General features: G+C 40.3%; 1 protein-coding gene across 2 annotated transcripts in view; it reads right to left on the bottom strand.

Moving 5' to 3' along the window:
- The window catches only part of GDAP2 (ganglioside induced differentiation associated protein 2), a 67,991-nt gene that overhangs the window by 37,250 nt on the left and 15,063 nt on the right, over positions 1–15,678 (bottom strand). For both annotated transcript variants that reach the window (XM_058716059.1, XM_058716060.1), the window contains exons 4-8: positions 11,618–11,771; positions 11,126–11,214; positions 4,951–5,027; positions 3,418–3,577; positions 985–1,141 (exon numbers count right to left, since the gene is read on the bottom strand). In XM_058716059.1, the coding sequence (XP_058572042.1) occupies positions 985–1,141; positions 3,418–3,577; positions 4,951–5,027; positions 11,126–11,214; positions 11,618–11,771 (637 nt within the window). The remainder of the gene's footprint in view (positions 1–984; positions 1,142–3,417; positions 3,578–4,950; positions 5,028–11,125; positions 11,215–11,617; positions 11,772–15,678) is intronic.

The following is a 15,678-nucleotide window of genomic DNA, read 5'->3' as shown; positions in this document are numbered from 1 at the left end:
GACTGACAACAACCACACATCACTACAAGATACCGTGATAGAGGCTGTATTTTGCTTAAGTACAGGTGTGAAAAAGCATACAGGAGAGGCCATCTATTCCAGACTTCCCTTCCACCTATTCTGGCTTATCTCCAGGGAGATAAATTTCCAGAGGCAATAACTTTTAAGCTGAAACCTGGAGAATGGGCAGGAATTGAAGGATGATAGTATTCTGGTCAAAAGGGATGGCAAGTACCAAAGCTAAAAGATAAAATAGACCAGGATTTGCTCAGTACTGAAGAGAACAACAGTGATAGATTTTAAGAGCTTGCTAAGTACCAGGTGCTCACAACAATCCTATGAGATGTTAACCTCTCAACCAACCCTATAAGGTAATGCTGATATGAACTATAATTTACCATTTTTCTTTCCTGTAAAAGTGCCTGAAAAGCAGCTAGTTTTCCAAAGACTGTTAATCCTTGGAAAAGCTTACCCAGAAGCACATAAGCTGCTTTTCTTTATGCTTGAAAAAGGACTTATTCAGAATTTCTTTAGAAGACACCTGAAAGAAATGGAATGGCTTTTAAGGTCCCTGGGATAAATCAGGGAGAAATAAAGTGTTTTTAAATGTAACGAAACTATAGATTACACTTTAGTTATAAATACAACAAAGTTAAGTAAAATCTTTGTTAACTCTGCCTTTCCCTTCCCCTAGTTGCTACTTTTAGAACTTCACCCAGAGGCACCACAACTATAGTAGAAAGAGTGGGGGCTCAGAAATCTGATGTGCATCTGAACACTGGCTTCGCTACATTTTAACTGTCACCACTGAGAAGTTAACTTTGATTTTCTGCATCTACCAAATATAGGGACAACATCTTCCTCACCGGATTGTCATGAAAAATAGACTAGAATACATTATATGTTGATCACTTGGCAGCTGTAAGGTCCTTTCTTATTCCTCAAGTCCTTCCATGTCTATCAGTCCAAAGGGGTTCGCCTTACTTTCTCTGATGCTGCTTCTGCAGGGCTGCCTCTGATAACTGGCCCTGAAGGATCAGTCTTCTCTGCTTATCAATATCTCCTTCCATTCGAGCAAAAGCATGAGAGCCGATGAAAGAGAGATCTACTCCCAAGCCTTCAGCCTCCTCTTCTTGGTTGTCTGTAACAAAAATACTATCAATAGAGAGCGTAGGACAACACCCAACTATAAATGCTACAGACCGTGAATGCCTAAGAGGGAGGACTGTGAGGTAATCAAAAACACTGGGGTTAAGGGTATTTTTTTTTTTCTTGAGAATCAAACTGAAATCAGATTTAGGCATTTAATGAACTGAAATAACGCAAGAAACCCCCTGTCCCTGTGTGACAGAAGTTTTAGGAATACCAAGGTGACCTAGGTGTCACTTCAGGAAGGAAAGAGTAGAACCTAATGATAAGCAAAAAGAAGTAATTATACAGAATGCAGGTTGAAAGATGGACTGTCACACCACATCTGACAAAACAAATAAAAAAGAACAAATGTTTGGGATCATTTATCCAGAACTGCTTAAGGAGGGAGCACGTGGTTAGCGGACACAGAAACTGGAGTCCTTTTGTTCGATAAGCCCCAATGACAGACGGCTGGAGCGGGACTGCAGGACCCACATTCACTAGGATAACGTTTCATTCTAATTTAGCAACCTGGTTTTCTCTACTGGTCATGCCTATGTAATCATTCCGACCTGTCAGAGTTCTAGTTTTCACTACGAATTAATAAATTAACTTTCCAATTTACCCATATGATCATTTTGTTTGGCTAGATGTCAGTACTTCGGGAATGGATCATCTCTTAATGTGCTCCTCACTGCCTTCCCAGATTTATTAAAAAAAAAAAAAAATGTCTTTAAAGAAAGGAAAAAAAAAATGCCTTGGACCATGGGGAGCTTCCCAAGGTGATGCCACTACTTGAAGCCCAGCCAGGTGGGCCACCTCAATGGGACTTCCTTACCTCTACTTCACTGATCTTCAAATTGTGACAGGTCAATAGCTCAGACAGTGTGCTTTTATGAACAAATACCCACGAATGAATCAAGTAAGCTGATTTTACATCTATTTTAACAGACTGAACATTCTAATTGAAAAGATTTATGAGCACTAAGACCTACATCTTTGAGGCAATCAAGCACTCTTTGTGAATGGCTGACACAAGGAACCCTTTGCCTAACGAGTTGGCCTAATCTGCTGCCCAGCATTACGATCTCGAATTGGGTTTGCTATTCATTACTCCTTGTCATACAAAATGTATTTACCTACTTAGGAAAAACTATATTCTTTAGTGGTGGTCCTAAGCATGAGAATTCCAAATAACTCTGGGCGTATCCTAAAGTACACAGGCAGCCCTCCAGCAAAGCTTGGTTCAGACATTTCCTGGTGGTAAACCACTTACAATTCCTCCACTGGAGTTAAGGCTGTGTACTGGTGATAAAAAGGAGATGAGCAGCCTTCTACAGATTTCTACCTTGATGCTCATTTACAAGTGTTCACAGCAGGAATCTCACAGTAATTCCTAGACTGCTGAATTTTCAGATCAAGTTCTAGCACTGAAGCATGTAAGGCATGCCTCCACAGGAGTTATGGCCTTCACCATGTCCCCGTGAAGACCAGTGCAAGCTGTCAGCACAGATTCAGAAGGGCTCTCACCCTACTGTGCTCTGCCACTGCTCCAATCTACATGAGTATATAACTTAAAGAAACCAAAAGAGTGGTAAAAGCATTCTTGTTTCAATATTTAATATTAGGTCTGGCTTTTAGAGGACATATTGTTGAAGCTGTTGACAATTTCAGATGATTGCGTACTTCAGGAAGGTGAAAATGTTGTTATACCCAACTCTGGATCTCTACTGCCTAACAAACTTGATGTTGTGTGTGTGTGTGTGTGTGTGTGTGTGTGTGTATAAACATACATTCTTTTTTAGGTTAAAGACTACACTTGGGGGTGCGTGGGCGGCTCAGTCGGTTAAGCGCCTGAATCTTGGTTTGGGCTCAGGTCGTGACCTCACGGTTCCTGAGACTGAGGTCCACATTGGGCTCCATGCTGACAGCATGGGGCCTGCTTGGGGTTCGTTCGTTCATTCTCTCTCTCTCTCTCTCTCTCTCTCTCTCTCTCTCTCACAGCATGGGGCCTGCTCAGGGTTCATTCGTTCATTCTCTCTCTCTCTCTCTCTCTCCCTCTCCACCTCTTCCCTGCTTGCATGCACACACACTCTCTCAAAATAAATAAACTTAAAAAAAAAAAAAAGTAAATTTTAACAAGAATAAAACTCTAAAAACATTTAACGTGGTCTTGATCTTAATGACACTCATAGAGAGCCCCCAAAGGCAGGCTAAACCATCTCCTTCTTGGTGGTGTTCATCAGTCCCTGACAGAAGAGGGAAATTAAGAAAGGCAGAACTCACCCTCCGGGGCACCAGGTTTTTCACTTATTCTAATCTGTCGTTCAGGTACCACAGGCTCCCCTTCTGCATTTCCAATATCTGCAGGTAGGTATGGCAACGATCGACATTCCTCCTTTAATGACCTTGGGAAGTACAGAGGTAGCAGCTTTTGGTAAGTAGCCTGTGTCAGAAAAGCAAGACATTCTGTGAAAAATAACGAAGTAACGAGGCAGCCATCAGGCGTCAGCAATGCATTGTGCTGTTCCAGTCACTGTGAAGACAGCTCCCACCAAGAATAAAGACCTTTCCACTTCTAAGCTCGACTAGAGCCGTCTGGGACCCTCCATCAGTTCTTATGTAAAAGGTCAGGATATTGTTAGATGGTCAAGTTAAGCCTGACTCCCATCCTGGCAACTTCAGGTCACTGAACCTGGAATGCGGAAGCGCTGCCACTCCTGTCCTACGGTCATCTGCCCCTCCCTTGGAATATCGTATTTTTCTTTAACGACAATTTCAGCTTTATCACCTCCCATGGGAAGTATTTCCTAACCCTGTGCAAGCTAGAGTTCTGTGTTCCTGTCCATTCCATACTTCCATTAGTGCACTTATCACGATGATCAAAACCTCTGAACTGTCTGTCCCCACCAATACACAACGGACTGCTTGAGGACAACGACCCCGACTTCTTCACGGGTGTATTCCCATCTAGTGTAATAAACTTGTATGCCAGACACTCAATGAAAGATCACTGACAGAATGAATGAATAGGTAACCAGGTGAAATAAGAGACAGCAAACAAGCAAATGTGTCTCATTTTAGCAAATTCGAAAGTATTTATATATCATGCATATAGCTATTAACACTTTCAGTGGGTATTTCACAGGAATTAACTCATTCACCACAAAACTTCTGTGATATAACTGCTATTAGTACTCCCATTTTATCAAAGAACAGAGAGGTTAAGTAACTTGCCCAAGGACACGTAACTGCAAAATAATATAAGCTGGATTGGAGAGCACACTAAAACTAAATAAAACTTAATAAGAGTTAAAGCGAAGACCTAATTTTCTAAAACGGCTCCAAATTAGACTGCAACATACTAACCCCAACTACATACAACAAAACATAACCCTCCAACTCAATCAATGCCAGTCACTAGGCTAGGCTGCCACCTGTTTCCAGGTGAGGCAGACATCAAAGCTTTTCCAGCACCGTAGCGGTTTTCCAGTTACACTGCCCAGGCACCCAGTACTTGGGTTATAAGGTGATGCCTCAAGATATTTTAAGAGCTAATACAGGGAGCAAAGCAGAACAACTCCACCTTGTGGGACTTCACTAAGTGAAAACAGTCTTAGCAATGAAAAACATGAACAAATGCTCCTTTCTGATTTATTTTTAGTTTCTAACACGGATTTTTTTCAACAAATGATACCAAACACATACACTGATACCTAGGATTTGCCTGCTAGCAATTCAGCAAATAGATAATGATGACACAAAGGCAAACACTAGTAAAAGTAAGATTTAAACAAGGCAACATAATTAGCAAGATACCTCTTCAAGTTCAGAGACAGCAAATACTACTTTTTCAATGGTCTCCCCATGAATCTCCAGGAATCTCCTTACAGTGCCTAAGGAAAAGAATAAATTATTCAACAAATAATGACTTGTGTGAAGAAAATTCAAACAAACTCTTCAAAGTTTTATTTTTGTAATACATCACTCCTCATTTCAGTAGGTCTCTGCTCAATGACACCTTATCAGTGACGCCTGCCCAGACCACTATAATTAAAAATCCTTCTCTGGGGCGCCTGGGTGACTCAGTCAGTTGAGCGTCTGACTCTTGATTTCGGCTCAGGTCATGATCCCAGGGTCATGGGATCAAGCCCCACGTTGGGCTCAACACTGGGCATGGAGCCCGCTTAAGATTCTCTCTCTCTCTCTCTCTCTCTCTCTCTCTCTCTGCCCCTCTCCTCCGCTCACACGTGCTCTAAAATAAAAAAATAAAATTCCTTCTCTGATTTACTTTCCTCCAGAATAAATATTATAGACATCTTGTGGAATCTGTTTATTTTACATCTTCTCTGTCCTCCCTGCCCCATCTGCTAGAATGAAAATACCCCAACAGCAAGAGCTTTATTTTATTTACTGCTTTATTGTCAATGTCTAGAACAGTGCCCAGCCATAGAAGATGCTGACTCCAGACAATTCATCCTTATCCAGTATATTTTTATTCCCTGGGGCCTCTCACTCTCTGCCTAGAATGATCTAGCCTAAGCATCTCTGTATTCATTCAGTTACAGTATTCAATGACCTACTCAGCCTTGCATCCCTATCAAAATCTCATTAAACCAAAGGTGATTTTTTTTCTTAGTTTCTACATTATTCTGATTCTTCTCTATCAATTTCCTATCAATGAAACCTAAAGGCCTTTTTCTCAGTCCTTACCTCACTAAAGATTTCTCTAGCTTTAGTTTTATTTTATTTATTTATTTATTTAAAAATTTTTTTTCCAACGTTTTTTATTTATTTTTGGGACAGAGAGAGACAGAGCATGAACGGGGGAGGGGCAGAGAGAGAGGGAGACACAGAATCAGAAACAGGCTCCAGGCTCCGAGCCATCAGCCCAGAGCCTGACGCGGGGCTCGAACTCACGGACCGCGAGATCGTGACCTGGCTGAAGTCGGACGCTTAACCGACTGCGCCACCCAGGCGCCCCACTAGCTTTAGTTTTAAATGCCCATGCTCTACCTTTTAAAAATGCTATTCTCCATGGTTCTGACCTCCATATTTATTTTCTTGATATATATATTCTCTTACCTCACCAATTTGCTGGCTAGGCACCGATGTAAATACTCAGACTCTCAGATCTTTATATACTGTTTTCTGAATGCAAGAGCTCAATTGCCTACTGCCTACAGGGCTTATCTGCTTAGATCACCCAGAGACCTCAAACTGGGGAGGACTAGACTTGACCTCCATCTTTCCCCCAAATCTGTTCCTTTACCTGTATTCTTTATTCCATACCATAGCAACATCCAATCCTTCCTTCATTTTTTTTAAATGTTTATTTACTTTTGAGAGAGTGAGAGAGAAACAGAGAGAGAGAGAGAGACAAAGAGAGAGGCAGATGAAGAATCTGAAGCAGGCTCCAGGCTGTCAGCACAGAGACTGATGCAATGCTTGAACTCCAGGACAGCGAGATCATGACCTGAGCCCAAGTCGTATGCTTAACCGACTGAGCCACCCAGCACCCCATTCCTTCACCCTGCATTCAATGGGTTATCATGTCCTTTAAATTCTACTGCTGACAGAAATTTTCAAACATCCACTCCTTCTTTCTTCCAGCTGCTCTTAGGATCTTAATGCTTACGAGCCTTTGGCAGTAAGCTCTTAATTGTGTGCTTATTTTTCTCTTTTCCAGGTCTACATATTCAGCACTGCCCGAGTTATCTTCCTTACCCTGTCACCCTCCTTACTCAATAATCCTGGGGCTCTGCACTGCTTATAGGTTAGGATCCAAGTCCCAGCATTGTTCTTCACACTTGGATCTCAACTGGCCACTCCCTCACCCCCTGGCTTTAGTCCTGTTTCCCATCATTCCTCCCACACACCTTATGTTTTGGGCAAATTGGCTTCTTTGCTGTACTCAGAACGCTTCACTTAACTTTTACGCGACCCTGCCTCTGCCTCCATGGCTACCTTTGACTAGATATCCTTCATTCACCATGGCCTTCTCTTAGTGAACTCCTACCCATTTGTCAAGACCCTGTCCAAAGCCATCTGGTTTGTACAGAACTCCATCCTTTCTTGTGCTCCTCTTACAACTGAATAACCCTCCATTTGTGAACTTCTCCTAGCATTTTATGGCTGGATGGTGAGCTTTCTGAAGGCCAAGTATATCTTACATTAATATTACGAGAACCTAGCACATCTTAAAGATGTGGCAAGCAATCATTCAAAAGTAGCCAGCACCTGAATAGCTCTGGTTATCTACATATTGCCTGCCTTGTTTGCTACTGTATCTTGAGAACATAACAGCAGACCCATTTGCTGAAGGACTATTCATTATTCTCCCTCTATAAGGTGATAAATTTATTTTTCATTTCTCTTTCTATTCTGCCTTAACAATTTTTTTAAAATGAACTTTCAGAAAGGGATTTTCTTCTCTTTGACTCCAAGTTTTAATTAATGTTCACACATAGTGGTTTCCCAGCATACAACTGTAGGATTTCCACTAGAAGACAAAATGCAATGCCAGATAGTAACTAAAACTGAATTCCCTCAGCAGAATTCATTAAGAAAAGTAATTTTGCAAAAAAGGATTAAAAAAAAAAAAAGAAGAGTGATGTCATGGCTACAAGGATTTAGTACCAACAGCCAATTCAAACCGTTTCCTTCCAAGTTTCATCTCTGCACTATTCTTTGCAGCCAACCAGGACGTCATGCACCTCACTTTTAGTGAAAACCCTTTAACTGGTGAGAATGACATCTGGGGCATTAAAATTCCCAACAGGGAAACACAGTAAGAACAAACAGCGTCATCTTTTTTTTCTCACCACTGTATCCTCTCCTGTATAGCACAGGGCCTAGCACGCAGTCGCTCAAAATTTTGTTGAATGAATAAATAACCTGATGAATTGATTTTAATGCAGATGTTTCTTTGGGCTTCTAATGCAGAAGAACTGAACTGCACGTGAACCCAGGGAAAAACGATAAATAGTCTTGATACATCTATCAAGAGGACATTTACCTAGGTTTCAAATGAAATAAAGTTTCGTAATATTTTAAAGAGTTTGGTACTAAAGACTTAGAGTTACATTATTAGATTTGTTCTTGGTCTGTACATGCTGTGAAAGTCCATCTGTATTTTTTTTAATAAAATGCTACAGTTTTGCTATTAGATTTAAGGTACAGTAAGTCTAACAGGCCTTGTAAAAGTTGACTTGCCCATCTTTAAGTTTTCCATTTCCTTTGTGCTAAATAAGTAAATTCTTAGAAACTGCCTCATCGAAGTCCCTTAAACCAACTATTGACCTTCATCTGCTCTTACTACAATTCCTGCTCAAAGTTGACACCTCTAGAGTACTGTACCAAGTGATTTATCAAGCAGTTTTTCTGGGGCCACAGAGCCAGTGAGACTGGTAGAACTGGGATCAAAAGCCAGTCTTCTTGACTCCCTTTTCAGAGCCTTTTCTACAAAATGTTGCTGCCTTTTTAAATTCTAACGCCTGAGTGGCTCAGTCGGTTGAGCGTCCAACTTTGGCTCAGGTCATGATCTTGCAGTCTGTGAGTTTGAGCCCCACATCGGACTCTGTGCTGACAGCTCAGAGCCTGGAGCCTGCTTCAGATTCTGTGTCTCCCTCTCTCTCTGTCCCTCCCCCGCTTGCACTCTGTCTCAAAAATAAATGAACATTAAAAAAAATAAGTTCTAACCTATATGATTACTTTAATAAGAAACGGAAACATATAAAAAGTCATAGCTCAAGGTATGGGATGATAAGGCAAGGACTAAGAGGAATCAGAGAATGTCAAGACCTGCCAAAAGCTTAGCCAGGAAGAATTATATAAAGGCAGGAACTTTGCTTTGGTAAGGCACCATTCAGAATGCATGCAGAGTAGTGATAACATAGGAGCTTCCCACTGAAGCAGTTCTAACTCAAGCATAATTGAATTATTTAGTATAATAAACAGGTTACTGGACTTGGGAGTCATCAGTATGCATAACCTTAAGAACATGATAAATTTCTGAGCCTCTTTATTTGTAAAAAGGACACCATATTCCCTAAAACACAGGGCTGTTGAGGGAATTTCTATATCCCTTTTTAAAATACATACTTTTTTAAAAAAGTTCTTTAAAGATTTGAGAGAGAGAGAGAGAAAGGGAGACAGAGAAAAAGATTTGAGAGAGAGGGAAAGGGAGACACAATCTGAAGCAGGTTCCACACTGTCAGGACAGAGCCCAATGTAGGGCTCAAACTCACAAACGTGAGATCATGACCTGAGCTGAAATCAAGAGTTGGATGCTCAATGGACTGAGCCACCCAGGTTCCCCCAAAATACCTATTTCTTAAGCAAGTACCATATGTAAACCATTCTTGACCTATGAAAGCATTAGAAATGCAAAGATGAAAAGATAAGAGCTCTGCTCCTCAAGAAACTCAGTCTAATATAATATACATAAAGTATAAAATATGTAAATTTACTAAAAAATCCTTGAGCAGTCAATCTTCATTTTAAAAATAGTTAATTGTTAAATAAGACTACTTTTGTACTCACCCTAAATTCTAGGCTATCTAATAATAATTTTATACATTTGAGTATCTCTAGTTTATCGTTGAGAAGACTTTCAGCTCCTTGTCTTTAAATTCTAGAGATACAAGGGTTTTTAAAGATCATCTTATACAGTTTTCCTCAATGAGGAATATCTGCAACAAATGGTCATTTAGCCTCTGCGTGCACATTCCCAGCGACAAGAAGTTCACTTAAAACACCCGCCTATTACAGTGAGTCCTATCCAAGTGGGACCAAATCTCCTTCCTTCTGACACAGTCTTGGACCTGTTCTCTACTGCTGGAGGTCTTACCTACAAGCCTTACAAGAAATCTGTGAACTCCCTGAAATTGTACACAAATTTCCTGTGTATGTATGTCCTCTGGGGAAAGGGGTCCACAGCTTTCTTACATCAGATGCTCGGAGTAGTTTATGATGGCTCCCCAAGAGGCTCAGAACCACTGCTCTAAAAATGCAGCACAGAATAAGTTCAGGAGACTCCTTCAGATGTTAAAGATGGGCACCATATATGCTAAAAGCATCATCTTTTTATTTATTTATTTATTTAATTTATTTATTTTTTATTTTTATTTTTGGGACAGAGAGAGACAGAGCATGAACGGGGGAGGGGCAGAGAGAGAGGGAGACACAGAATCGGAAACAGGCTCCAGGCTCCGAGCCATCAGCCCAGAGCCTGACGTGGGGCTCGAACTCACGGACTGCGAGATCGTGACCTGGCTGAAGTCGGACGCTTAACCGACTGCGCCACCCAGGCGCCCCAAAAGCATCATCTTCTTTAGGAGAAACACCTGTTTCTCCTGTTTCAAACTGTTGGCTCTCCAGTTTGTCAGTGTCTCATAAGATAGGACACCCAGAACTATATACAAACGTCTAGATGTGGTCTGAACCTGCATATAATACAGTGAGATCATGGAATCTCTCAAGCCGAACACCTTGTTTTTATATCACATATATGACATTCTGTCTCATAATGATCAAGCTTGGTCTTTTTTAAACCTCAATGCAAGGATTTATACTCAAATGACACATGTGAAAGCTGCTATTTCAACTGCAAAGTGCTACATAAACACTGTATCATGAAATCTGTTTTGACATCATTGCTGCAATGTTACAATTATTCTGAATCATGATGCAAAAACCCAATGCGTTGACCATACTTCCCAGCTTGGTATCATTTGCAAATTTCATAAGCAAGCCTGCAAGCCTTTATTCAAGTGGAGAAAAATGTCAGCCTGGGAAAGTAAATTGAGCTCAGCAACTTATCAATACAAAGCTCCCTCCAGGATGCCATGATTAGCTAATCAACAAATCTTCTTTGGCTATAACTATTTAATTAGTGATAACAGAAAAATCTGTAAGGCTCAATTTATGTGCTGCAACCCAATCCTATTTATGAAGTCCTCGATGTAGGCACAGCGTCGCCAATGTTACTTACGAAGTGCTATGTGTGTTGCATCCTCTAAAGGATAACCTCGTTTTGCAGAATTGATGACACAGAATCCCACAGATGACATTGACTGCTCTCTGCGGACAGAAAACACAGAGCAACAATATTCATAACACATACATATGTAATTAATTTAAAAATGCAGCTCAACTTCTCCTTCCCTACCTCCTCAACAAATCTAGTGTAACAATTAACCCAGTTACGCTATTTAATATTTATATTAATATTATAATTGTACCACTCGGGGGGAATATAGTTCAAGCAAAGATTGAGTAAAATGCGAACAGGTTAAATTCTTAAGTCACCCAAATCCATTTCTCTTATCCTGCTAAATTTGCGAAGATAATTAATTTTGTCTTCAGAATCCTCTTACGTGATTTAAATCCCTCAAAATTTGATTTCCACAGCCAGGTTTCATTTTGAAACCGGGGCCTTTGACAGTGTATGGCATGGTGCATCCAGGAGGTGAATAAGCCGTACTTTGCCAGCTGAAGCACGTTTCTGTAGCAGCTGTACAGGGAGCTCTCAGCAGCGGTGCGATAGCGGCTCTTGTACTTAGGTCCCACTGTGTGAATGATGAACCGGGCAGCTAGATTAAATCCTTTCGTCAATTTTGCTTCACCTGTCCGGCAACCTGGGAACAATGGAGCATGCTTAAGTCATGGAGGTGTTGGGGAGAAAAAAAGTCAACAAAATAAGGCATAAAACAGAGAAGTAATGAGAACTTCATTGAGAAATTTCAATTAAAAATATGGATTGAACACAAACACTGATCTCTGTTGTCAAAATGACAGTGAAGCAATACAACAGGTATAAAAACAGAGACAGAGAGAATGGGAGAGAACATCAAGCAGATAAGCATCATCAAAATTCTGGAAGGCAGAAGGCCTGGAAATAACTGATTCAGCAAGCAGAGAAACCTAACTGCTCACAGAAAAGAGGTCGCCAATTGGAAGCAAGCTGGTCGTATGGAAAGGCGGTGTTGGATTCAAGATAGACTGCCTGGATTCAAATCTCGGGTCTACCATTTTCCTTCTGTGCTACCTGGGCAGCTGCCTGGCCTCTCCAGGCCTCAATTTCCCGTTTAGTGGGAATACTACTGGTACTCACTTCACAGGATGAAATTAGTTAATACATGCAAAGTACACACACGCGTTACCTACCATTCTTGTTGTTACTACGGAACACTAGGAAGGCTCAAGACTTGGAGGCCTATGTACTTCTAAAGGCTATGATGTGAAGTGGGACTAAAAAGAGGAGGCGGAGTTAAGTTTGCATAAGAAGAGTCAAATCTGCAACAACCCCTTCCCAGCCAGCACAGCAAGGGGATGATTTCTTGACCATCACAGCAGCAGGAACATCTCATGCTGCGCTGGAGAGTGTCTGGACTGCAGAACCCCAGGCGCAGCTGAGAAGAGGGGATTTAGCTAAGGTGTTACACTCTACAGTGAGAGCTTTAGCCCTCTGCTCCTAACTGGTGTCCAAAACACAGATGCCCACGCTTACACCCCTTCCAGGAAACTAAGAGGCCCAAACCAAAGGACTCGCAGACTGTGACAACTAAGGGAAGTTCCCCAACCAAACAACAGGGCTCCTGCTCATCACCTGCGGCTAGACCCGCCAAGCAGTAACTCTTGCCCGTGCACACGGAGCTTCCCTTCACCTTCTCACTTCCTCCATCATAAATACAGCTGACACTCAAGGATCACTAGGAAGTGAGCCAAGCCTCTGACCAAAGGGGGTCAAAACGATGCTCAAACAAGAGAGAATGCAACCACTGTCAGATAGGTAAGAGAAGATACGGTACCTCAGAAACAAAACCAGAATGTTATAAGATGTTATAAAAAAAAATATTCAGAGAAGAGGAAAAAACAAAGCACTTCTATAACTGTTACAGCCAAATGAAAAACATGTTATCAGGAATGACAACAGATACATTAAAGCCAAAGTTAAGGAAAGCTTCCGGAAAATAAAAAGCTAGAAAATAAGACATGAAAAATTGGGAGGATTAAACAAGGAGGTACAAAATCCAATAGAATTTCTTCAAAGAGAGAACAGAGAATACAGAGGGAAGGAAATTATGAAAGAAATAAAACAAATTTTCCAGAACCGAAAGATAAGAGTTTCTAGCTCACAGAATACCCAAACCACATCAAGGTGGAGAAACTGTGAAACTAAGAATACCAGAAAGATGAGATCATAGTTTCCAGAGAAAAAAACACTATCACACAAAGAATCAAGAACAAGAATAGCATCTGAGTTTTCAAGAGCAATAATAAAAACAGAAAACAATGGACCAATGCCTTCAAAACCTGGAAGAGGATTACTAGCTTAGAATTTCATTGTCAGCCAAACTTCCAATTAAGTATGAAGGTGGAAGGTCTCAGTAATTTTGCCCCCATCCATCCTTCTCAGAAATCTCTGGTAGATTTATCCACAAAAATGAAGGAATACATCAAAGAAGAGAAAGGCATGAGAGATCCAGAAAATGGGAGGATTCACTGAATAGAAAAAAGGATTTCCTAGGATAATAACTATACAGCAGGCATAGAGAACAACCTAGAGAGGAAAGAGGACAGTGGATTTCAGGAGGCACCTTGTCAAGAAGAAAATGGAGTTGAAAGATAACCAAGAGTTTTTTACTTTACTGAGAGGTTTATAGTCGTATTTAAAAGTTTGAGATTGAGTCAGTGATAGTTAGAATATTAAATAATCAAATCAATAACTCAGAGGAAAATAGCTATACAAAAAGAATTCAAATCCGTTTTGTAATAAGCAGCGAGCAATATTTATACAGTCACAATATTAAGGCTGAATGTCGATTTAATAAAAATTTGACAGACCAATTGGGGAAGGGGGTGAAGGGGGAAGAAAATGTGAATTTTTTTTTTTTTTGTATAGTTAAAAGCAGGGAGTGGATAAGAGTTTAATCTTTAATTTCCACAATAGGAAGTCAAGAGAGAATGAAAAAAATCAATACAGTAGTTGTAGCATATTATTTGGAAATAGCAGTAAAATAAGGAATTTAAAGGTTTGAAAGTATATGCCCCTGAAGAAAGGGAAGGGAAAGGCAAAGAACTGTTGCTTTCCTTTATATATTTCGATGTAAGATTCTTTGACTTTTAAAACCACATATACATTGATCAATGAAAAGCCGTAAGCACGAACTGATACTCAAAAAAGAGAAAGGGAAAAAAACATCATTTGGCACCATTTGAGGCAGCTCAAATTGGTTTAATAACCAATTCTTAGTTTGAAAAATGGTAATTAAAAGAATTAAGCATTTATGCTGCCCTCTAATAGAAACTAATTCAGAGTAACCACATGACAGTTATTGGGGAAAGGCTCTACTTTAGAGGAATGTGAGCTAGTAACCAAGGATATGATGATAGGTTTTAGAAAAATAAAACTTCACAATCTTTTGTTAAAATTAACTAATTAATTAATTTTCGAGAGAGTGCAAGCAGGGGAGGGGCAGGCAGAGGGGGACAGAAAGGGACAGAGGATCTGAAGTGGGCTCTATGTTGACAGGCTGACAGTAGCGAGCCCCATGTGGGGCTTGAACCCACAAACTGCAAGATCACATCCTGAGCTGAAATCAGACACTCAACCGACTGGGCCACCCAGGCGCCCCTACAACTTCACAATCTTAATGAAATTACTGACTCAGATAAGGACTATAAATGTTGCTAAAACCATTATGTGAACGTATGACAGGGTCCTGGGTATTCATAGAACTTAAATAACCCCATATTGACTACAGAGGGTAAAACAACTGTAAAAATGGAAGAATCAAGCTGTCATGACTCTAAGCCAGAGAGCCATCTTAGTGTCAGTAATGGTCCACTAACAGGTCAATCAGATTTTATACGTCTCCCAATATGATATACTAAGTACACAATACAACATCACCTATGAAATCCTTTAGCCAAATCTGATTCAATTAGATACAACTCCAGGTTATAGGAAATACAAGGGATAAAGCGACAGACCAAATGGTACCTCAGGGTAAGCAGATAAACCCAGAAGGTGAGCCGTCTTGGAAGACATGTTGGCCTACTTTACTCAACAAGTGTCATAAAAAGGGAATGGAGTTGGATGAAAACAAAATCTTTAAAGATACAACAATTAGATGTAATGTGTGACCCTAGATTGGATATTGCTTTGGACAAACTAGCTGCAAAGGGCATTTCTGGGTCAACTGGAAAGTTAAAACTATGGTTTGGGTATTAGATGAACAGCCAAAAGGTAGAATTCATTTGCTGAAGAAGGCAGACTGCAGAACAGTATGTGTATAATTATCTTAAGATATGCACTGTATACATATAATTATTTTGGTAACAAAATATTTAAGAATGTATGCGTATGCCCACATACACATAAAGATCCAGAAGAATATGCGCTACAGTACGAGTACTGGTGATCTCTGTGTGGTGAAAATGTTAAGTTTTCATTTATTTCATAGCTTGTGTGCATATACTTTCTACAATTTACATTTACTGCTTCTGTAACTAGAAAGCAATTATTTGAAAGGCATAATA

Source organism: Neofelis nebulosa, chromosome 2 (assembly GCF_028018385.1).
Source record: "Neofelis nebulosa isolate mNeoNeb1 chromosome 2, mNeoNeb1.pri, whole genome shotgun sequence".
NCBI lineage: Eukaryota > Metazoa > Chordata > Mammalia > Carnivora > Felidae > Neofelis > Neofelis nebulosa.
This window is presented reverse-complemented; position numbering and strand designations above follow the sequence as displayed.